The sequence below is a fragment of the Tamandua tetradactyla genome, chromosome 9, assembly GCF_023851605.1.
Source record: "Tamandua tetradactyla isolate mTamTet1 chromosome 9, mTamTet1.pri, whole genome shotgun sequence".
Classification (NCBI taxonomy): Eukaryota; Metazoa; Chordata; class Mammalia; order Pilosa; family Myrmecophagidae; genus Tamandua; species Tamandua tetradactyla.
This window is the reverse complement of record NC_135335.1, coordinates 59,945,672-59,963,076: the sequence shown is the minus strand read 5'-3', so window position 1 is coordinate 59,963,076 and position 17,405 is coordinate 59,945,672. Positions and strand designations below refer to the sequence as shown.

Below are 17,405 nucleotides of genomic sequence, written 5' to 3'. Positions count from 1 at the left end.
TAGTGTAAATGCCTGCACAATCAGGGGATTAATAGATGGTGCCATGTAATCATGTCTGTGAATTGGAATGAGGCTACTCAGCCACTAGCAAAAGCATTTAGCACTTAGCGCTGTTCCGAGTCTTTGAATATATTTATGAATCCCCAGAACAACCCTATGAGGAGGTGCTACTGTGATGCTCACATTACAAATCAGAAAACTGAGGCACAGAGACATTGGGGAATCTGCTCAAGGTCACACAGCAAGTGTGGAGGTAGTCTTTAGGCCTTCAAATCCAGGCAGTCTTGCCTTAGAGCCTTGTCCTTAACTGATAGTAGTGGGAAGTTATGCCCCCTACTAAGGGGAGAGTATGAGAGAAGGAGTGGGTGTGTGAGCAGAGCCCTGTCCTGGGTGGTAGAATGGATCATGCCAGAGCACTTTCGAGCTTGAGCATCCTAATGATGGTGGTACCTGCAGATAGAACCCCTGAACCCCCAGCCTGGATGGTTAGAGTCCAACTGGGCCATGGGGGACCCAATCTGAGAACCCATGCAGAAATTCTGGCTCCTGAAATGTCATCTTGTTTGACCTTGCATTTTTAAAAATTGTCATTGAACAACCGAATAAATGTATATCAATTTCCCTCTGTGGAGCTCAATAGTTTACTTCATCCTGCCTCTGAGGTTGTATTTATTGAAGATACCCTGTGTGTAGTTGCACTGGCAGATACAAAGAAGCATGAAACACACACCCTGTCCTTGAGACATATGTGGTTTGGTTTCAGAGAATGACGTTAACATATGAAAAATTAACTCTCAGGGGCTAAATGAATATTCTGGACAAAAACTGGAGACATCGTGTTAATAACAATGCTAAGTAATCCATAATGTCTCCCCTTCCCTAAATAACTGTAACCCAGGATTGTGCAGTAGACTCACTGGGTGTGGGTGCCCTGCCCTGCCCCTGCTCCTCCCAAGTGGCTTCACACTGGGTGTGGCTGACATCCTTGGACAGGTAGAGGCTGCACCTGGGCACAGAGCAGCTTGGTTCCCACCCTTTCTCTGGGCTCCTGTGACTGCTCTTGGCTCTGCTTCATCCAGTGACCACCCCATTCCCGGCCTCCCTGCCCCAAAGCACCACAGGGGCTAACCCCATAGCTGACCGTTGTAGAGCTGAGGGAATTACCCGTGACAGAAAGGGCCAGGTAGCCTTAGACGTTGAAGAGAGATGGCAAATCCCCCACAGCTTCTCCACCCTAACAGATTTCTCAGATAACTCATCCCCTTAGGCTCACGTCCCAGAGTCTTCTTCCATCCCTCCAGTCTACTCAGAACTTCCTGCACTGGCTCTCCTTCTCAGCTGTCATAAATAAGTCACCTGTTCCTGTCACTTTATTATGAAGATTAGTTTAACTTTCAGACACCAACTCAGAAGAGGCTCACAAAAGACCCTCAGAGCTGCCTTCAACTTAAAAGCCAGCTATCTGGTGGACTCCTTGGCAACACAAAGAATCTGGGGGCACTTTGAAACTACAGCACGATTGCTTCCATTTTTTGTTTTATTTTGTTTCGTTTTTTTCACCCCAGAAAGGATTAAATTCTCAGCCAGGCATCGCCTCCCCTGGAACACTCAATACTCAGGGCTCTTATTTTCCTGATTATACATAAATCCAATGTTAAATTCTTGCTGCTTGTATTATTTTCACCATTTTTTATTCCTTGGGAATTGATGAATTGCCATAAGAGTTCTATTTAATTCACAGACACTTACATGGGCTTGAGGTATCTTTCTTTGAACACTCATTTATGCTGCTCAGTGAGAAGGAAGCTCCCAGTTCAGCCCAGGCGATTGGTGGCTGAAGCTTCAGCACCGGCGATATGAGCCAAAAGAGAATCTATGCTTTGAAACGTCAGATCATTGTTTTGTTTGGTTTTTCCTTTACTTTTTGGCTTGTTTGTATTGTTTTCCCAATTCCATGTTTTCTCCTTTGAAATTGAAACAGCACCTTTTCTGTCAATCTCTAGCTTAGTAGAGATTTCATTTGTGAGTAGCTGTAGATGCTAGTGACAAAAAGACAACTGTAGTATTTTTAAAAAGTCTCTTCATGGTGGAACTTTTACTAAACTTAAACATTTAGTTAAAACTGGGAAAACCTTATAATTTGATGACCGAGAGGAGAGCCCAGTTTTGGACATTAGTATGAAGAATTAACAGAATTGGTTCAAGTTTAATAATCCTTACAAAATATACTGAGAAATTCATTGATTTAATTCAGTCAAGGAATTCTGTGCTATCAATGCTATCATATCTCTAAGGTTCATTTCAAATCTGTAATCATCATTTTAATGATGATTTGTATAATCTGTGCTTAATTGGCACTCATGTACCTGCACACCTCAGTGTACACATGTGGGCATAGCAAAGTCTCTGCCTATGATGGGAATCTTGTTAAATTTGAGATATGAGCCAGTTTTCCTGCACCCTTGGTACTGATCTCACTTGTTATTAGAGTAGATGCTCTACTCTTATCAGGAATTCCTGTCTAGAGCTATTCATTTGTAACAACTGCATTTGCCTGCCACTGCCTTGTAGATTTACTATTATGCCCACTCACATGCTATTATGCCTCACAGATGAGGAACCAGAGGCTCAGAGTGGTTCCTTGCACAAGCCACAGAGTAGAGAAGCAGTGGAACCTGGATTTGTGCTCATGCCGACTGTCTCCAGAGCCCTTGTTCTAACCTCCATGTTATACAAATAATGTATTATCAATTTCTAATTGCTTAGCCATACACACTTTTCCCAAAGGAAACCTCTACCATCTGTACAGATGGAAATATTCCCACTAAAAACAGAATTATTTTGCTATATTCCTGAATTTAGCATTAGTAGTAGTAATAGCAATACTTTATATATATTCCAGTTACTTGAAGTTCACAAAGCATCTTTCCACCCACCTTTTCTTTGGCAATGTATCATGTTCATTTGAACCTTTCGGATTGAAACATAAAATAATTTACATTACGGTCATGCATACATTTTTGTATATGAAGGTAGAGTAGAGAAGAATTTGAAATAGAATTTGTTTTTTGTAATATCCAGGCCAACTATTCAGAAATATCAGTGAGAAAAAAAAAACTTATTATGTTTGCATAATGCAGTTAAGGATAAGATTAGAGACCTACGTGCACGTGTTTATGTACATTTATGTACAAGTTAGATGCCCAGCGTGGCCAAATCTTACCCCTGCCCTCTCTTCCTTTCCAGGATTATGGATGGTGAAACATACCCATAAGGTTCACCACTCTAATTGAAAATAAATAGGATTTCATTAAGCTGAGCAGGCGCCTCTGGTCAAGGCTGTGTCAGAGAACGCGGTCTGGGAGGAGCCTTCCGTCCCCCATCCCAGACCTAAGCCCTGGACCACTGCAAGACAAGATGCACAGGCCTTTGCCCCCCCCCTTCCCCCCCCCCCCCCACCAGTCCCAAAAGCAGGGAGAGGGCTCTGCAGCCAGTCCAGGTGTACTCTCAGCAGCGAGGCAGAAAGTACATCAGCTGTGCCTGCCAGAGGACAGGAAGTGGGAGATTGGAGGGCAGCCTCCAGTCCCTGAGATTTGGCAGCATAAGGCAAGCGTAAGTGTCACTTCAGGAGTCAGCAGTGAGCCACTCCACTGGCCAAACAAATCTCCCCAGAGGACGTGCTCTCAAAAGACATGGTGGCCACACCTCCCTGCTTGAGGCATCAGTAAGTGGAGGTGGAGCGAGGGGAGGTGGAACTGTTCTGAGAGCAAAATGGCAGGCTAGTGAGTAAGATTGTGGTGTGACTATCCATCCCACCTTCTTTTTCAGGATAATCAACCCAGTGTCTGGGAATTTATTTCCTGCAAGACAAAAATTTAAAGAGGTGTAATTTTAACTAAAGGTGTCTATTTAAATAAAACAGACATTTCATCAGGGATAAGCCTTGTCAAAGCCATAGCTTGTACAATAATGAGTTCAGCAAAACCAATAAATATTTTATCCTCATGAATTTGCTTATAGTGAAGTCTATTAAGTAGAAACTAAATACCCTGAAATTTGAGTTCAAACTCAAATATGTCGATGAAAGTCAACTTATGTCTGAGTCATTTGATCAGCACAAACACCTGACACTGAAAACCCCAGAGCCCAAATTCTGAAAGTAGTAAAAATGTCCAGTGTCTGGTGTGATGACAATTGCAAGAATTTCCTTTTGGATGAGTGTGATCCTAAGCAAGGGTAAACGATATGTCTGGGATGCCTGTGTCAGTTTTAATGAAGAAAGAATTATTGTTAGATAAGTTGCAAGGAGAAAACCTTTAAATATTTGCCTGAGATTGGCAAGGTACCATCATATCAAAGGAAAAATGAATGTGGTAAGAATACTTGCAAGTATTTGGCAAAAGTGTCTTTAAAGCATCTAATTCTTTGTAAGGATAACCAGGGTTTAATGAAAATACAGGGAGATTATATATAACTTCCATATTCATAAAATGTTATTATTCAATAATGCATAAATAGTATTCATGGTATCAAAATATGTTCAAGCAACAGAATCATATGAATCCACAACATATGCACTGCTAACAGTTTATTATTGCTAAATGCTGCTACTTCAAACTGTAAAAATGAGTATTTCCCATTACAGCAAGTCAAATTAGATCCTATGTTAATGTCTTAGTTAATTTTTTTACTTTTTTTTTAATTGAAAAAGTTGGGATCATATGATGACCCACTTGGAAATGTTAAATCAGCCCAGTGATAAATAACATCCAAAAACCCAAAGAGCTTCCAAATGCTTTACCTAAATTAGTTCACCTGAGGTAATGTAAAAAGTCTAGAAAATTCAAAAATGTAGTAATTGTCATAATTTCATGCAAATGAATAATGAGGATAATGTCAATTAGTATCAACGAGGGACCACATCCTGAAAGTTGATGCAGTTGGTTTTGTCCCAGAAGGTCCTCTCCAGTCACTTTGAAGGTGACACCTCATACTTGGAGTTGCATCAGTAAGAATAACAATGCTGCTGAGACCAAAAGCCAAGAATGAGAATTCAGCTGCACATTGAATGAGACCTAATATAATACCAAAAGTTGGGATTTAAGAATAACTAGATGTTACCAGAAAATGCACAATTCCAGAACCATGATGACAGACCAACCAACAGATCCTGCCCTTAAACCCATACATTCTCTTTAAGTTAAAATAATTAAGAAAAAGCCCTAGAGTGCATGTATATGCATGTTCCATTTCTTGGAATTGTTGCGAAAGTATGAATAGAAAAATGAATAAACCCAAATCTTAGTATATAGTACAGTAGTCATGGAAATGCTCACTTTTTCAGAATAAAGCAGATGCCAGCACCAGTGGTTCTAAATCTACCTGATTCTAGGCTGTAATCTTACTCTCAGGCTCTCAGCCAGCTAAGGTAGTTTGAACACATATGCTTCCTGCTTTTTATGCAGCAGGTGACAATTGGAATGCATACAGAATATAATATACCTTTCACTCCACAACTATATAATGCCATGAACTTGATGCAAGCCAGTGCTTAAAATGGTGAAGCAAATTTGTTCCAGAGATAACCCTCTTGTCCAACAATCAAACTAGTCCTTGAACCCAGCTTTCTCCAAATTGTTGGACTTCCTGTAAAGCAGTATAACTAAGGCATCCTGTCTGACTCTTTAGAGATAGGCAGCTTGGAAACCTGCTCACAGCGCCCCTCAAAGGCTCTTCCTCCTGCCTTCCTCTCCCTTCCTGTTGACAAGTTTACCCATAGCCTCAGCCCCCCCAGTAATGGCGGCCAGCCTGCCTTGGGTGCAGTAACACTGCCCACCAACTGCCCCATTACCATTTTTATGGAAAATCCTATCAAATGACCTCCCTCCCTTTCCATTCTATCTTCAGTTGAAGGAAATTTTACTCCATTTTTCTCTGAGGAAGAAGTCAAAGAAAATGATTAAAAGGACTATAAAAACAGAGCAAGTTTTCTAGGTAGTTGAGATTGAACCACAAACACTCTTGTTTCATGAATTTTTGTATTTTTCTAAAATTTTAGCATTATATATTTATTTTAATAAAAATATATCTTAAATAAAAAATAAAAGCACTGTTTCTAAAAAAAGCATTTGTTATAAAAATATTTTTTACTGAAGAATTCTCTGATATTTTTCTGCCAAACATATCACATTTCAAGACATGTAGCCTCAACTAATCAAGTGTGTCCCCACTCCAGCACCCCCAGTGGAGCAGAGGGGGAACAGAGAAGGCTCCGGAATCAGGCTGTTTAAATCCCAGCTTCACCCCCTCTATCCTTCCACTGCTCATCTGTGAAATGATGTTGGCCATCAGAATAATAATAGTACCTGCCCTGTAGGTGGTGGTAAAGTTTAAATTAGATGATATAACCACTTAAAATGGTGGCCCACACATCAGAAGCTCTAAATAAATCTAGTATTTCAAATTATTCTTTTCTCATAACTAAGCAAAGTTACCTCCCCTCATTAAAAACTGAAAATGTGCTTGGAACGTTGAATAAAAGCCTGACTGTCATCATCCCTTTATCAGTTGTCTTGATTCCATTTACACACAGGAAATCAAAAGGTACATTAGCTACACATATAAATCTGTATAAAATTATGTAGTGTAGGACCAAATGTGGATCCTTTTGATTTCCATTTTATCTATTTAGTTGTTCACATTTAAAATTTTATACCAGCCTCTACATATCAACAGGAGCAGTCCATAATACTATAGTGAGCTTTAAAATTCATAGAGACAGTACTTACTGCTAACAATTGAAAAAGATCTTATTTCTGTTAATCCAGTATTGAGTTTTTTTTTCTGTTGAGTTGTACCATTTAGACTTAAAAAAGGGTTTGCATCTTAAAATTCTTTGAGAGATGTAACAAGAAGAAATCTGGAAAAAAAAAGTTTAAAAATAAGAATTTACTTTGCTTTCTCTCTCTAATCCATCTGCCATATGTTCCAATGCATGATCTCCCATTTAATTGAAGAATTACCCTTGGAGGTGGTTTGACCTCTGCTGCATTTTGTGATGCCTCATCTTCCAATAAAAGTAGTGAAAGCAACATCCACACCAGTAATTACTTACCATGTGTCAAATGCCTCCACAAAGATCGTAATAAATGAAGTTAAAATATTATGCTAAATTTAGCCTTCAATATTGTTCCATTGAATTTAGCATTGGTCAGCCTGTGCAGCATGTGGAAAATTGGAAGATCTTTGCAATGTAGTTCTTGATAAGATTATTGTGAGTAATGAAATAATGGGATTGAGCACCCTGTAAGAGTGGGTAAGCCAGGTTCTCAAACCCACCACCTCCTATCATTTTCTGAGATTTCAGAGAGAACATTATTTGATTACTTTATTGCATGCATATTTTGTTTTTATATAACATGTCTAAATGTTTTACGTTTTCATATTTATCTGTATATGTAATAGCAAAGACAAATAATATGAAGATAAAATTATAAACTTATTCCAGGGCAGTATGATGGTGACTGGGCAGTGTGACGGTGGCTCAGCAGGTGGAATTCCTGCCTGCCATTCCGGAGACCCAGGTTCGATTCCCATGCAAAAAAAAACAAAAAACCCTGTTATTCCCTCCCTTTTTGAACTTTACTCCATATGCCCCACACAGGTTTCTTTCTTTGTGCACAGGTTCTTTGATTCCATTTTCCTTTTCCCCCATTGTCAGTAAATAAGCAGGTAACCATCTTCATGTGATCTACCATCACATGAAGAATGTTTCATTTTATTAAAAAGGAAATGCTTTCCCCTTTCTTAAACAAATATAACATGCAATCTTTTTTTTTTATTTGTTTTTTCTTTGTAAACTAGTTCTTTATTTGTGTAACTCAATAGAAAACAAACAGATATGATCAGCATGATCAGCACAGGTGCTAGGCAAAGTATCAAGTCATCTTCTGAAGAGGCTCCTTTTTTTAATCGCCCAAAAAGATAAGCATTACATTTCACTGAATCTTAAGAGGTTATTGAGGGGAGAATGGGTTGTTTGCAGAGCAGGTAAGAATAGAGAGCTGATGAAGCACCTTCCACTTCAGATGTTTGCCAGAGTGTGTTCAATTAAATAGATAAATCCTTTAAGGTGAACGATTTGATCAGCTAAGCTCTGAAGCTCAAATAGAAAAAATGTATAACTGGACAGAAATTAAGGAAAATAAATTTCATCTAAGGAAAGTCTTTTAGTAGCATGGCCAATATTCATTTCTCCATATATTGGAGGGGCTTGGGTAATGCACAGCAAAATCAGAATGGGAAAAACGGGAGACTGTAAACCTATCATCTTACTGCTACCATCATTTTTTGAATGTCATTCTTTTAAAAAGTAGGGAATTACATTGTTGTATTACTGGTGGTTTGAGATCTATTATGCTCTCGCTCATTTTCTTCTATGAGTTTATATAACCTGTCTTTAAATATAGTGCATCTTTCCCCCCATTTGTATTGGTATTTACATAATTTCCATTGCATTGATCAAACTTTTATCTCAATTCAATTTAACAGTATCAACTTGAATTCCAATTTTGTATTTTTAAATTCTCATCAGCTCTCTTATTTATTGTGACCTAAAAGAAGCTCAAATTATGGATCCAGGAATGATCCTTCTGAAGGGCCCATCATATTAAACGTGATTGTGATTTAATAGAATCTTTATGAAAGTCATTTACCCACCTTTCATTTTACAGCCCGAATTCTTTTTTTCTTAATATATTGACATTATTTATTAAACTGAGATTCATAACACTTTGAAATGAAAGGAAGATACTGCCATTCATTGACTTAAGGCTTTCTTCAAAATGAAAGAAGTTTTTTTTTTTACGCAAAGATATTTTTCCTATATATTTTCCCACATACATCCATGAATTCAATTTAAGAAAAAATGGTGTAAATAAGTCAATACACCAATTTGTTTTTTTTTCAAATTAATATTTAACTTGTGAGTTCTAGTTATAAACCCATCTCTTCTCTGTCTGTACCTTAGTAGACATTTCCCTTAATTGTGTGCTTCTCAGATGTTTTCTAGGTTTCCTTACTGTTTGGGGTCATTAGTTGCACAATAATGTGCGACTTTGAGGTTTTAAATCATGTCCGGTTTACTGTTAAGTGTAAAGTCTTGAAGCAGACTGCAAGGGCTTGAATTCCTTCTCCACCAGGAATCTGTGACCCAGGACAAGTTACTTAATTCCTCTTTGTGCCTCAGTTTCCTCATCTGTAAAATGAGAAACACATGTTCATTATAGGTTTACTGGAGAAAGATGACTCAATACAAAGAAAACCCTTGCAAACCACACACAGAAAAAGCTGGAGAAACTTTGCTACCCACGGACTTTTGTCCCAACGCAGCATGCACAATCCCCTTTTCTGATACTGATTTCTGTGTTGTTCATGGTAAAATTAATAATAGTTGATTGGTTTAGCGTTTTCAACAGCAGATATTCTTAAACGCTTTTTCAAATATTTAAACCAAACAGTGATCCCACGACCTCATTTTTACAGTCTAGAAAACCAGAGGTTAGACAACTCAGTTCACTTTTCCAGTGTCAAGGATGTAAACCCAAATTCTCTTAATTTCAGACGCCACGCTCTTAGCTAGCTCCCTGACAGCACACCACACCCCACCTCTCCATACACCGAAGTTAAATACAAATATAAGTCTAGTTATAGTCATAAACTTTTCTCTGTCTTTTCTTCCCTCATATACAAAAACGCTGCCTTTCTGTTTCTACTTAATTACCTGAATTTTACACCCTATTTTCCTTTCTTTTTTTTTTTTTTCACCCCATCTCCCTTATAATTCTTCTCAGCTTTTGATCACTGCTTGGTGTATTTTTCTTAAACGTCTTTCTTTATATTCTCTTTTATCTGCAATCACTTGGGAATTTTGTTTTGTATGGCTAATTGGAATCTTCCCCTTACCTATTCTATGGTTTTAGAACTATTTCTTTAGATTTCAATATTATTTCCTGATCGCTGTCATTTTGTCCGTGTAAATTCACTGTATTTTCATTTATTAATAATGAATAATTTTGTTTAAAAAAGAATTTCTTTTTTGATACAAATAACCATTTCCACAAGCATAAATGTTGACATTTAGAGTTTCCTGAAGCTTCAAAGAAACACATTTAAATGAATAATGTCAAGTGGCCTTAGCTTTCCTTCTTTTGTCTTTGATGTACTGGTAACTTATCACAGCTCCTCTAGAAAATGAAATTTTGTTTACCTCTGTGCATTGTTTTTCCAAGGCCAAGACTGGTCCTGGCCTAAAGTTTAAACTCCTTTCACCAAAATATGAAGATTGTTGTTTATAAATTCTAAAATGGATGTTTTCATTGTAGACCTGTTATTAACAAGATTTTGTAGAAAATATAAATCTTCAAGAAATCGCATAGGGACTTTGAACAAATTCCCTGTGCATTTAACGTTCATTGGTCAAAAATGATTGTTTTCAAACCTAACGCATTAGGGCTACCCTTGACATTTCAAAATACCGCTCCTCTGGGGTCTGCTGTATCCACACTCTTAATTTTGATTATTATAAGATGAAGTATGGAGGGTACTTTGGAAAGGAGAAGCCCTGAACTCTCAATTAAAAATCAGTTCTCAGTGGTAGAATGCATCCTCCACTTTACTTTGCCAGTCTTTATCTTAACACACAATTTCCTTAATTTCTTTTAGCAGTTATTTCCTTAATGGGACCTATTTTTTTGTGTGTGTGTGTGTTTGATTTGTCATATGTCCCCAGTGTGAGAGAGGAAAAAATAAGCATTGTTTTAGCATCATCCACCAATATACACTAGGGAAAGCAGAAGAGTGGGTGTGAGTTATAACTGGAATTTAATTCCAAATGAAAACAGTACTCTGAGTATATTCTGATGTAGAGTGCCGGAAAATAAAAGTGTTTTTTTTTTTTTATCATGGCGAATAATTGTTGGAGTACTTAATTAACTGGTCAAGTTCTTTTAACATGAAAAATACTATTTTCATTGTATCTGTCACCTAAACTTTAAAAGGCAAGTATTTTTGAGAATCAGATAAAAATTATTACACGATATGAACTAAAAAGAATCCAGGAAGGAAAAAATATGAAATTCCGTTTGGACATATTCAAACTGATTTAAATAAATGATATAAAGTCTTCTTAAGACAATTTAGATCTATTAGAAAGATTCCGCTGCCTTTGGGAAAGCCCACGTTCAGCTCATTACTTTGTGTTGCATTTGGATGGCTTTTCACCGTCTCCCGCTTGCCTGCCCTTCACAGAATTTATTTGTCACTTTTACAGCTTTAGTTGGCAAACAGGCAGAGAAAGATCTTTAGGGAGTTACCTTATAGGAACTAGAGAAGTCCTGCACTTAAGTCTTTAGTACTAATTATAGAAATATATGGCCTACTTGTCCTCAACACTCCCTCTCGGTTTTTCTTGTTTCCTTCAATTTGAGAAATTTACATAAAAATCTCTAAATTTGTTTTACACCGTTTAATAAAATTAAGGTAACATTACCTGGACACTCTGAATTTCCTCAACTTGAACAATGAAGAAAACCTAATTTTACAAAAAAAAAAAAAAAAAATCGCTATGCATTTTCCGGGTCCTTGGCTTTGTAGCGTGGTTTTAATTGCAGATGGATCCTTTCTCTTGGATGTCGGTAAGCAATGAATACAGTCAAGAGAGGCATCTTTTTGCTGCACCTTGAAGGTTTATTTTTGAAATCGCATGCACATTATTATGTTATTGGCTCTCGTTGAATATGCTGATTCACGTATGACTTTTTTTTTAATTCTTTCAAACACCTATTTATATATATACGTGTGTATGTATGCGTGTGTAACTTTTTCTCCCTGCCTAGACCTGGTAAACCATTTCTGCGAGCAGCTCCTCAATTTTTCACTCTATCCCTGCTTTCCTGTCGTAGCCCCATCTTCCCCCGGTGTCGACTCGGTCCCCTTGCAGCGCACAGGCAGCCAGCACGGGCCTCAGAGCGCGACCGCGGCCACCTTCCAGAGAGCCAGCTACGCCGCGGGCCCCGCCACCGGCTACGGAGACCCCTACCGCCAGCTGCAGTACTGCCCCTCCGTGGAGTCACCCTACAGCAAGTCCGGCCCCGCCCTCCCGCCCGAAGGCACCTTGGCCAGGTCTCCGTCCATCGACAGCATTCAGAAAGACCCCAGGTGGGTGCACGCCGTTCGCTGTTCCCTCCCGTGATGGCCAAAGCGTCCCCGGGCATTTCTCAGGTGTCACTGCTTAACACGTGTGCACGGTGGTGCCGCTGGCCGGGTGTTGAAGGGTTGACCTTGTTCTTGGGTTTTATTGTATAAGCCTTTGTTTCCTTTGGAAAAATGGGAGCTGAAGATGGATCCCTGGAATCTTTAGTAGATCAATGCCGAATAAGAAAGGTGATCTTTTGATCAGAAGATCTGCACCTCTGTTTGAGGTTTCAGAGGTCTCATCAGTCCTAGAACAGCGCCGTTTAATGCCATGGATGCAAATTGTGGGATTGTCAGTGAAATAGTGAACCGGGTTTGACTTCACCTAACATGGCTTAGGTATTTTATTGTGTTAGTGGAGGCGTGCTTTGTCCCCATGTGTGTTTTTGTATTTCCGAGTAAAGAGGCATATAACTGCAAATTAAGGCAACCCATAGTGCCATCACTTATCTAGGTCTCAAAATAAATAAATATGATTAGGGTAAAGTTATTGGAGCATTGGTAAAAACTTATGAAAGAAGTTGTTACTGTTGGGGTGTGTTTTCTTTTCGTCCTTTTTTATCCCTTGCGGCTGGCAAAGGATTTAGTGATGTTCTACTTCTGAAGTTGGAACGAGTTCTTGCAGAGTTAAAGGATGTTTTTATTCACAGTCATTTGATTGATGGTGGTAGAGCCGCATAAGTGTATATCTGCATCTGTGCATGCTACAGATATGTCAGATTTCTGGAGCTTCTTTACGGCAGGGAATGTGGCTTGACTCTGCTGGTGTAGTTACAATTCATCTCAAGGAATTTTTGCTGCTAGAGAGCACAAGTGCCTATGCATTGTATTGAGGGGTTTACAGCCTCTTCTTTTGCAGAAAGAAATCGCTTCTACAAGCATATAAAAGGCAGAATGGGATCATTTTACGGGATTCTTTGAGAGTTACTTCAGCACGATTTCATTCGGCTTGGAGGGTCTATGTTAAATTTTATGTTTGGTGTAACCACCATTGTAAAAATGAATTGTGATAAATGCCTACTGTAACTACCGGAAATAAGTATACTTCTATTTACAACGTACGATCTCCTGGTCATCCCGATTTTTAGTCTTAATAGCAGTGTCTTTAGTCATGTGCCTCAAATCCTTACGTATCATTAGCGTGGATAAAGTGTTCTTTAGAAAACACCCCAATGCTCTTGACTTTTAAATAATTTTTCTTAACATGCTACTGAAAAAGTGTAGAAATAGAATAATAGTAAACTCTTAAGAAAGGCTAAAAATAGAAAACATATATAATTGAATTGGCAGTTGCTAGTATTTAATGTTTTGTTTTTAAATTGGGAGTCAACATGGTTTGTCTCCAATAGAAAGTGTTCAACTTTCATGTTAGGGGATTTGGCTTAATAGAAACCAGATTTATGTTTCTTTAGCTGCAGGCTGGTTTCTGCATTTTATATTGTGTGTTAAATGCATTAATTTTATTAAATGGCATACCCTTTCCATTTTATATTGCTGCCACTTTTATAGCCTTTTTCCTTCTTTCAAAAGCATTGTCATTGTTCTTACCTTTTTGAGTCATGGGTTATAGTCACTTATATCTTTTGAGTGCTCACTGTAAATCAAAAAAGGGAAACATCGAAAAGGAATATTAGAATGAATGAGAGATGTTTTTACCTAATATGAAAAATATCGGCCACTGATTTTTATGAGGATAAAATTTATATGTGAATCAATTTGATATGAATCAGAGGTTCATTTGCTGTGTTATTTTTAAGAATGCTTTGAACTTAACTGTGTATATATTATAAACAAACAGAATCATACCTCCATCTTACACTCAGATATAATAAAAACAAAAAGGCAAACATGTAGAACCAGACTACTAGATCATACAGCGGTTTTATTTAAGAGGAACTAGTGTAAGAAACACTTGGCGTCATATAAAATGCATGGAGTGTAAACTGCACAATGTCTTTCTTGTGGTGCTTTGCAAAAATAAGGGAGAGGGGTGCAAGGGTAGTTAAGTGGTAGAATGCGGGAGATCTGGATTTGATTCCTGGTCCATGCACTTCCCCCAAAATGGACAAACAAGTAAAACAAGCAAACAAAACTCAAAACAAGCAAAAGTTCAACAAATGGTACTGCAATAAAGGGATACTCACATGGAAAAATAATGAAATGTGACCCAGACAGCATACAGAACAAACAAGCAAAAACAACCTTTAAAAATAAGGGAATGTGTCAGAGTCTCTCAATGTGTTAATTGAAACAACCTGAATCTAAAATTCAAGTCCAAAAGTTAATAGCTCTTTTAAGACAAGATTTTAGCATTTTTCTTCAAATAATGAATTTTTTATTCTTCCAAGGAGAATCTTAGAAGAACTTAAATATTTGTTTTCTAAGATTAAAAATTATTTATTTTGGCATTGTGGCTTAGGATCTAAACATTTTTGGTCTAGGTTTTTCAAGCTTTTGTATATAGGTATGTTTAGGAGGACTGTTTTAAAAGCTTTACTTATTGTTACATGCCAGATCACGCATGCCTCTTTGCTGTAATACATGTACCTGTTTATAGCATGTTACAATTTACAAAGCACCTTTGCTTACATCTTTGATATAATCCTCCTTTGTGAGAAACAATTGATGTCATCCCCATATTTATTCATTTAACTAAATGGAGAACTGAAATATTATGATCTTTTGAAGATCACACGCCTGATAGGTGTGTAACACAGACAGGAACCCACACTTTTGAGATGTTGCCTCACTATTAGTATAAACTTTTTCTTTTTTTTTTTTTACAAAAAAATAGAAAGGAAAAGGAAAGAATGTATTTACAATATTTTAATGATTTGGGGGAAAGATGACTGGGTGGTAGTAATTGGTATCTGCCTGAAGGAGTTGGCGAAATAAAGGAAATTATAAAAGTTGTCTAAGTAGATGTAGTATCCTTGGTAATTCCTTATTGGATGGATGGTCTTTGTTTCCTTTTTCATTCCATTCCCTTTCTTTTCTAGTAACTACCTTTTTCATCTTATTGCCCATCAGGATTTTTTCTCTATGCAGGAATTTTCAGGAATATCAGGATTTTTGAGCAAATGTTACATTTTAAAGTAAGAATTTTAGCCCCCATTTGATCATTGCAATTTAAACTGGAGACTTCTGATTCAGCTTTTAGGATGGTGTATCCCAAAGATTTCATTTTCCAAACACATTTGATAAACAAGATTGATCTTTGAAGTATATGTGTTCTTCCATAAAATGTGAATCTCTTAAGGATTGTTGACATAGCTAATACAGTTTTGAGTGCTACACGAAATAGTGAATTCTATATGCTTTTTTTAAAAATATATGTCAAATATAAATCTTAAAATTAAATTAGATTTAAACAGTGCCAGTGAGATTGGAGTGATAAGAAATAGCGTTTTGAAGATGTGTTTGATGAAATAACTAGAAAAATATAAAGCAAGATTGATATACCCAGATATGCTAAAAATGCTATAAATGTTCTTGTCTGTAAAGGGGAAAAGCTGTGACTAAGACATTTATTGACATAATTTAATGTATAATTTGTAGTAGTAGTGACATCTTTTAATCATGTTTGATGAATTCTCTTTTAGGATACTGGTTATTCTTCATGTGCATTAGCTCAAAAGCAATTTTTCAAACACGGTAAAAGAATCTTATTGTAAACATGATTTGCAATACAACTCTGACTTTTTTGTTATTCAGCATAACAAGGAAATACATACAATTAGAAACTGCATTTTAAGTTGGTTCCATAGAACTTGTACTCCCTGTAGTTGTTTAACATACACTATTTGACAGATAATATAAAAATATGCTGATCTCACACATTTCTATTCTATTTTATTTTGCTATTATGAGATATTACTAGAAATTTAATTTTATTATTGGAGGTTAATCATTATATATTATTAAATAAGATTGCTTATAAACATCTTATCATAAGGTAAATCTAGATAAAGAATGCTTTCCAAATGTTTTTTCTCAATATTAACATGCCTACAAAAAAACACACATAAAATATACAGTGAATTGAGTGCTCAGGAATTAAAGTCTGTTTCAACAATGCTTTTAAAAAGCTGAAGATTTGAAAAATATTTTTTCAATCCTTATGTTTGACAGGATTGTGATCTAACTAAATACATGGCTAAAGAGTTTGCTAAAATGGTTAGATGATATTCTTAGTGACCAGTGCTCTTGGCGAGTGAATCTCTGAGGAGTTTGCTTGTAACTTCAAATGGATCCTGCAGTTGTCCTTCACTCCTCCACATCCATCTGAATATACCAAATAGGTGTTAGGTGACTTTTCTATGATATGTCCTGCAGTGGACACTGCAGAAGTCAGTACAACATGAAAACAGCTCCACTCCTTAAGGAGCTGTCAGAGTTAGGTGAGAGAAAAGGGTATACCCACAAATGACCATGCTACACTGGGTAAATGGCATAAACTGGATAAACTGGCAGATAGCATAAAAGAAGTACCATGGAGCTGAGGGTTTGGCATGAACCTAGTGGAGTATAGTGTTTACATGTGAGAAAATGGGTGGAAAGTTTTCCAAGCAGAGAAAACAGAAAAAGAAAATAGGGCTGGGAACAGGGAAGGGACGGTATGTTGGAACATTCAGGTCTTGTCCATCTGGATGTGAGGTACACAGGGGTCAGCTGACTCAGCCTTTAAACATTAGCTTGCACTTCCATACATGAATGTTTTTTACGTTATAAATTATAAGCATGCTTTAGTGTACTAGTGTATGATGCTTACTGTAAAATAGATCTACACTGAAGTTAGAATTTAAAGACATGCATTAACATAAAATCATTTTTATTTCATTCTACATTTTCAATAATTAAAAAACTCAGCTTGGTTAAATATGTTGGAGTTGACAACATTATTGTGGTTTTTATTAGCTGTCCTGGGTGGTGTTCATGGCTCCAGATTGAGATAGATGGTAGACATGGCCATTTTCTTGGCTTTTGCACACGCTTTCATTTCAGTGTTTTTTTGTTGTTCTTTTGTGAGTGTTGGCTTAAAATGAGATAATGTAATCCCAAACCTCACATGGACCAGCGCACGTCAACAGCACAAGTCAGCTCTGCTTCCCTGTAGCTTCCACTAAAAGACACACCATCGTCAGAAATAGGGA

The 17,405-nt window shown here is 37.2% G+C and overlaps 1 protein-coding gene across 1 annotated transcript in view; it reads left to right on the top strand.

Annotated features, from left to right (window-relative positions):
• The window catches only part of CTNND2 (catenin delta 2), a 990,776-nt gene that overhangs the window by 596,322 nt on the left and 377,049 nt on the right, over nt 1-17,405 (top strand). Inside the window, exon 9 of the mRNA XM_077116860.1 lies at nt 11,961-12,216. Coding sequence (XP_076972975.1) covers nt 11,961-12,216 — 256 coding nt within the window. The remainder of the gene's footprint in view (nt 1-11,960; nt 12,217-17,405) is intronic.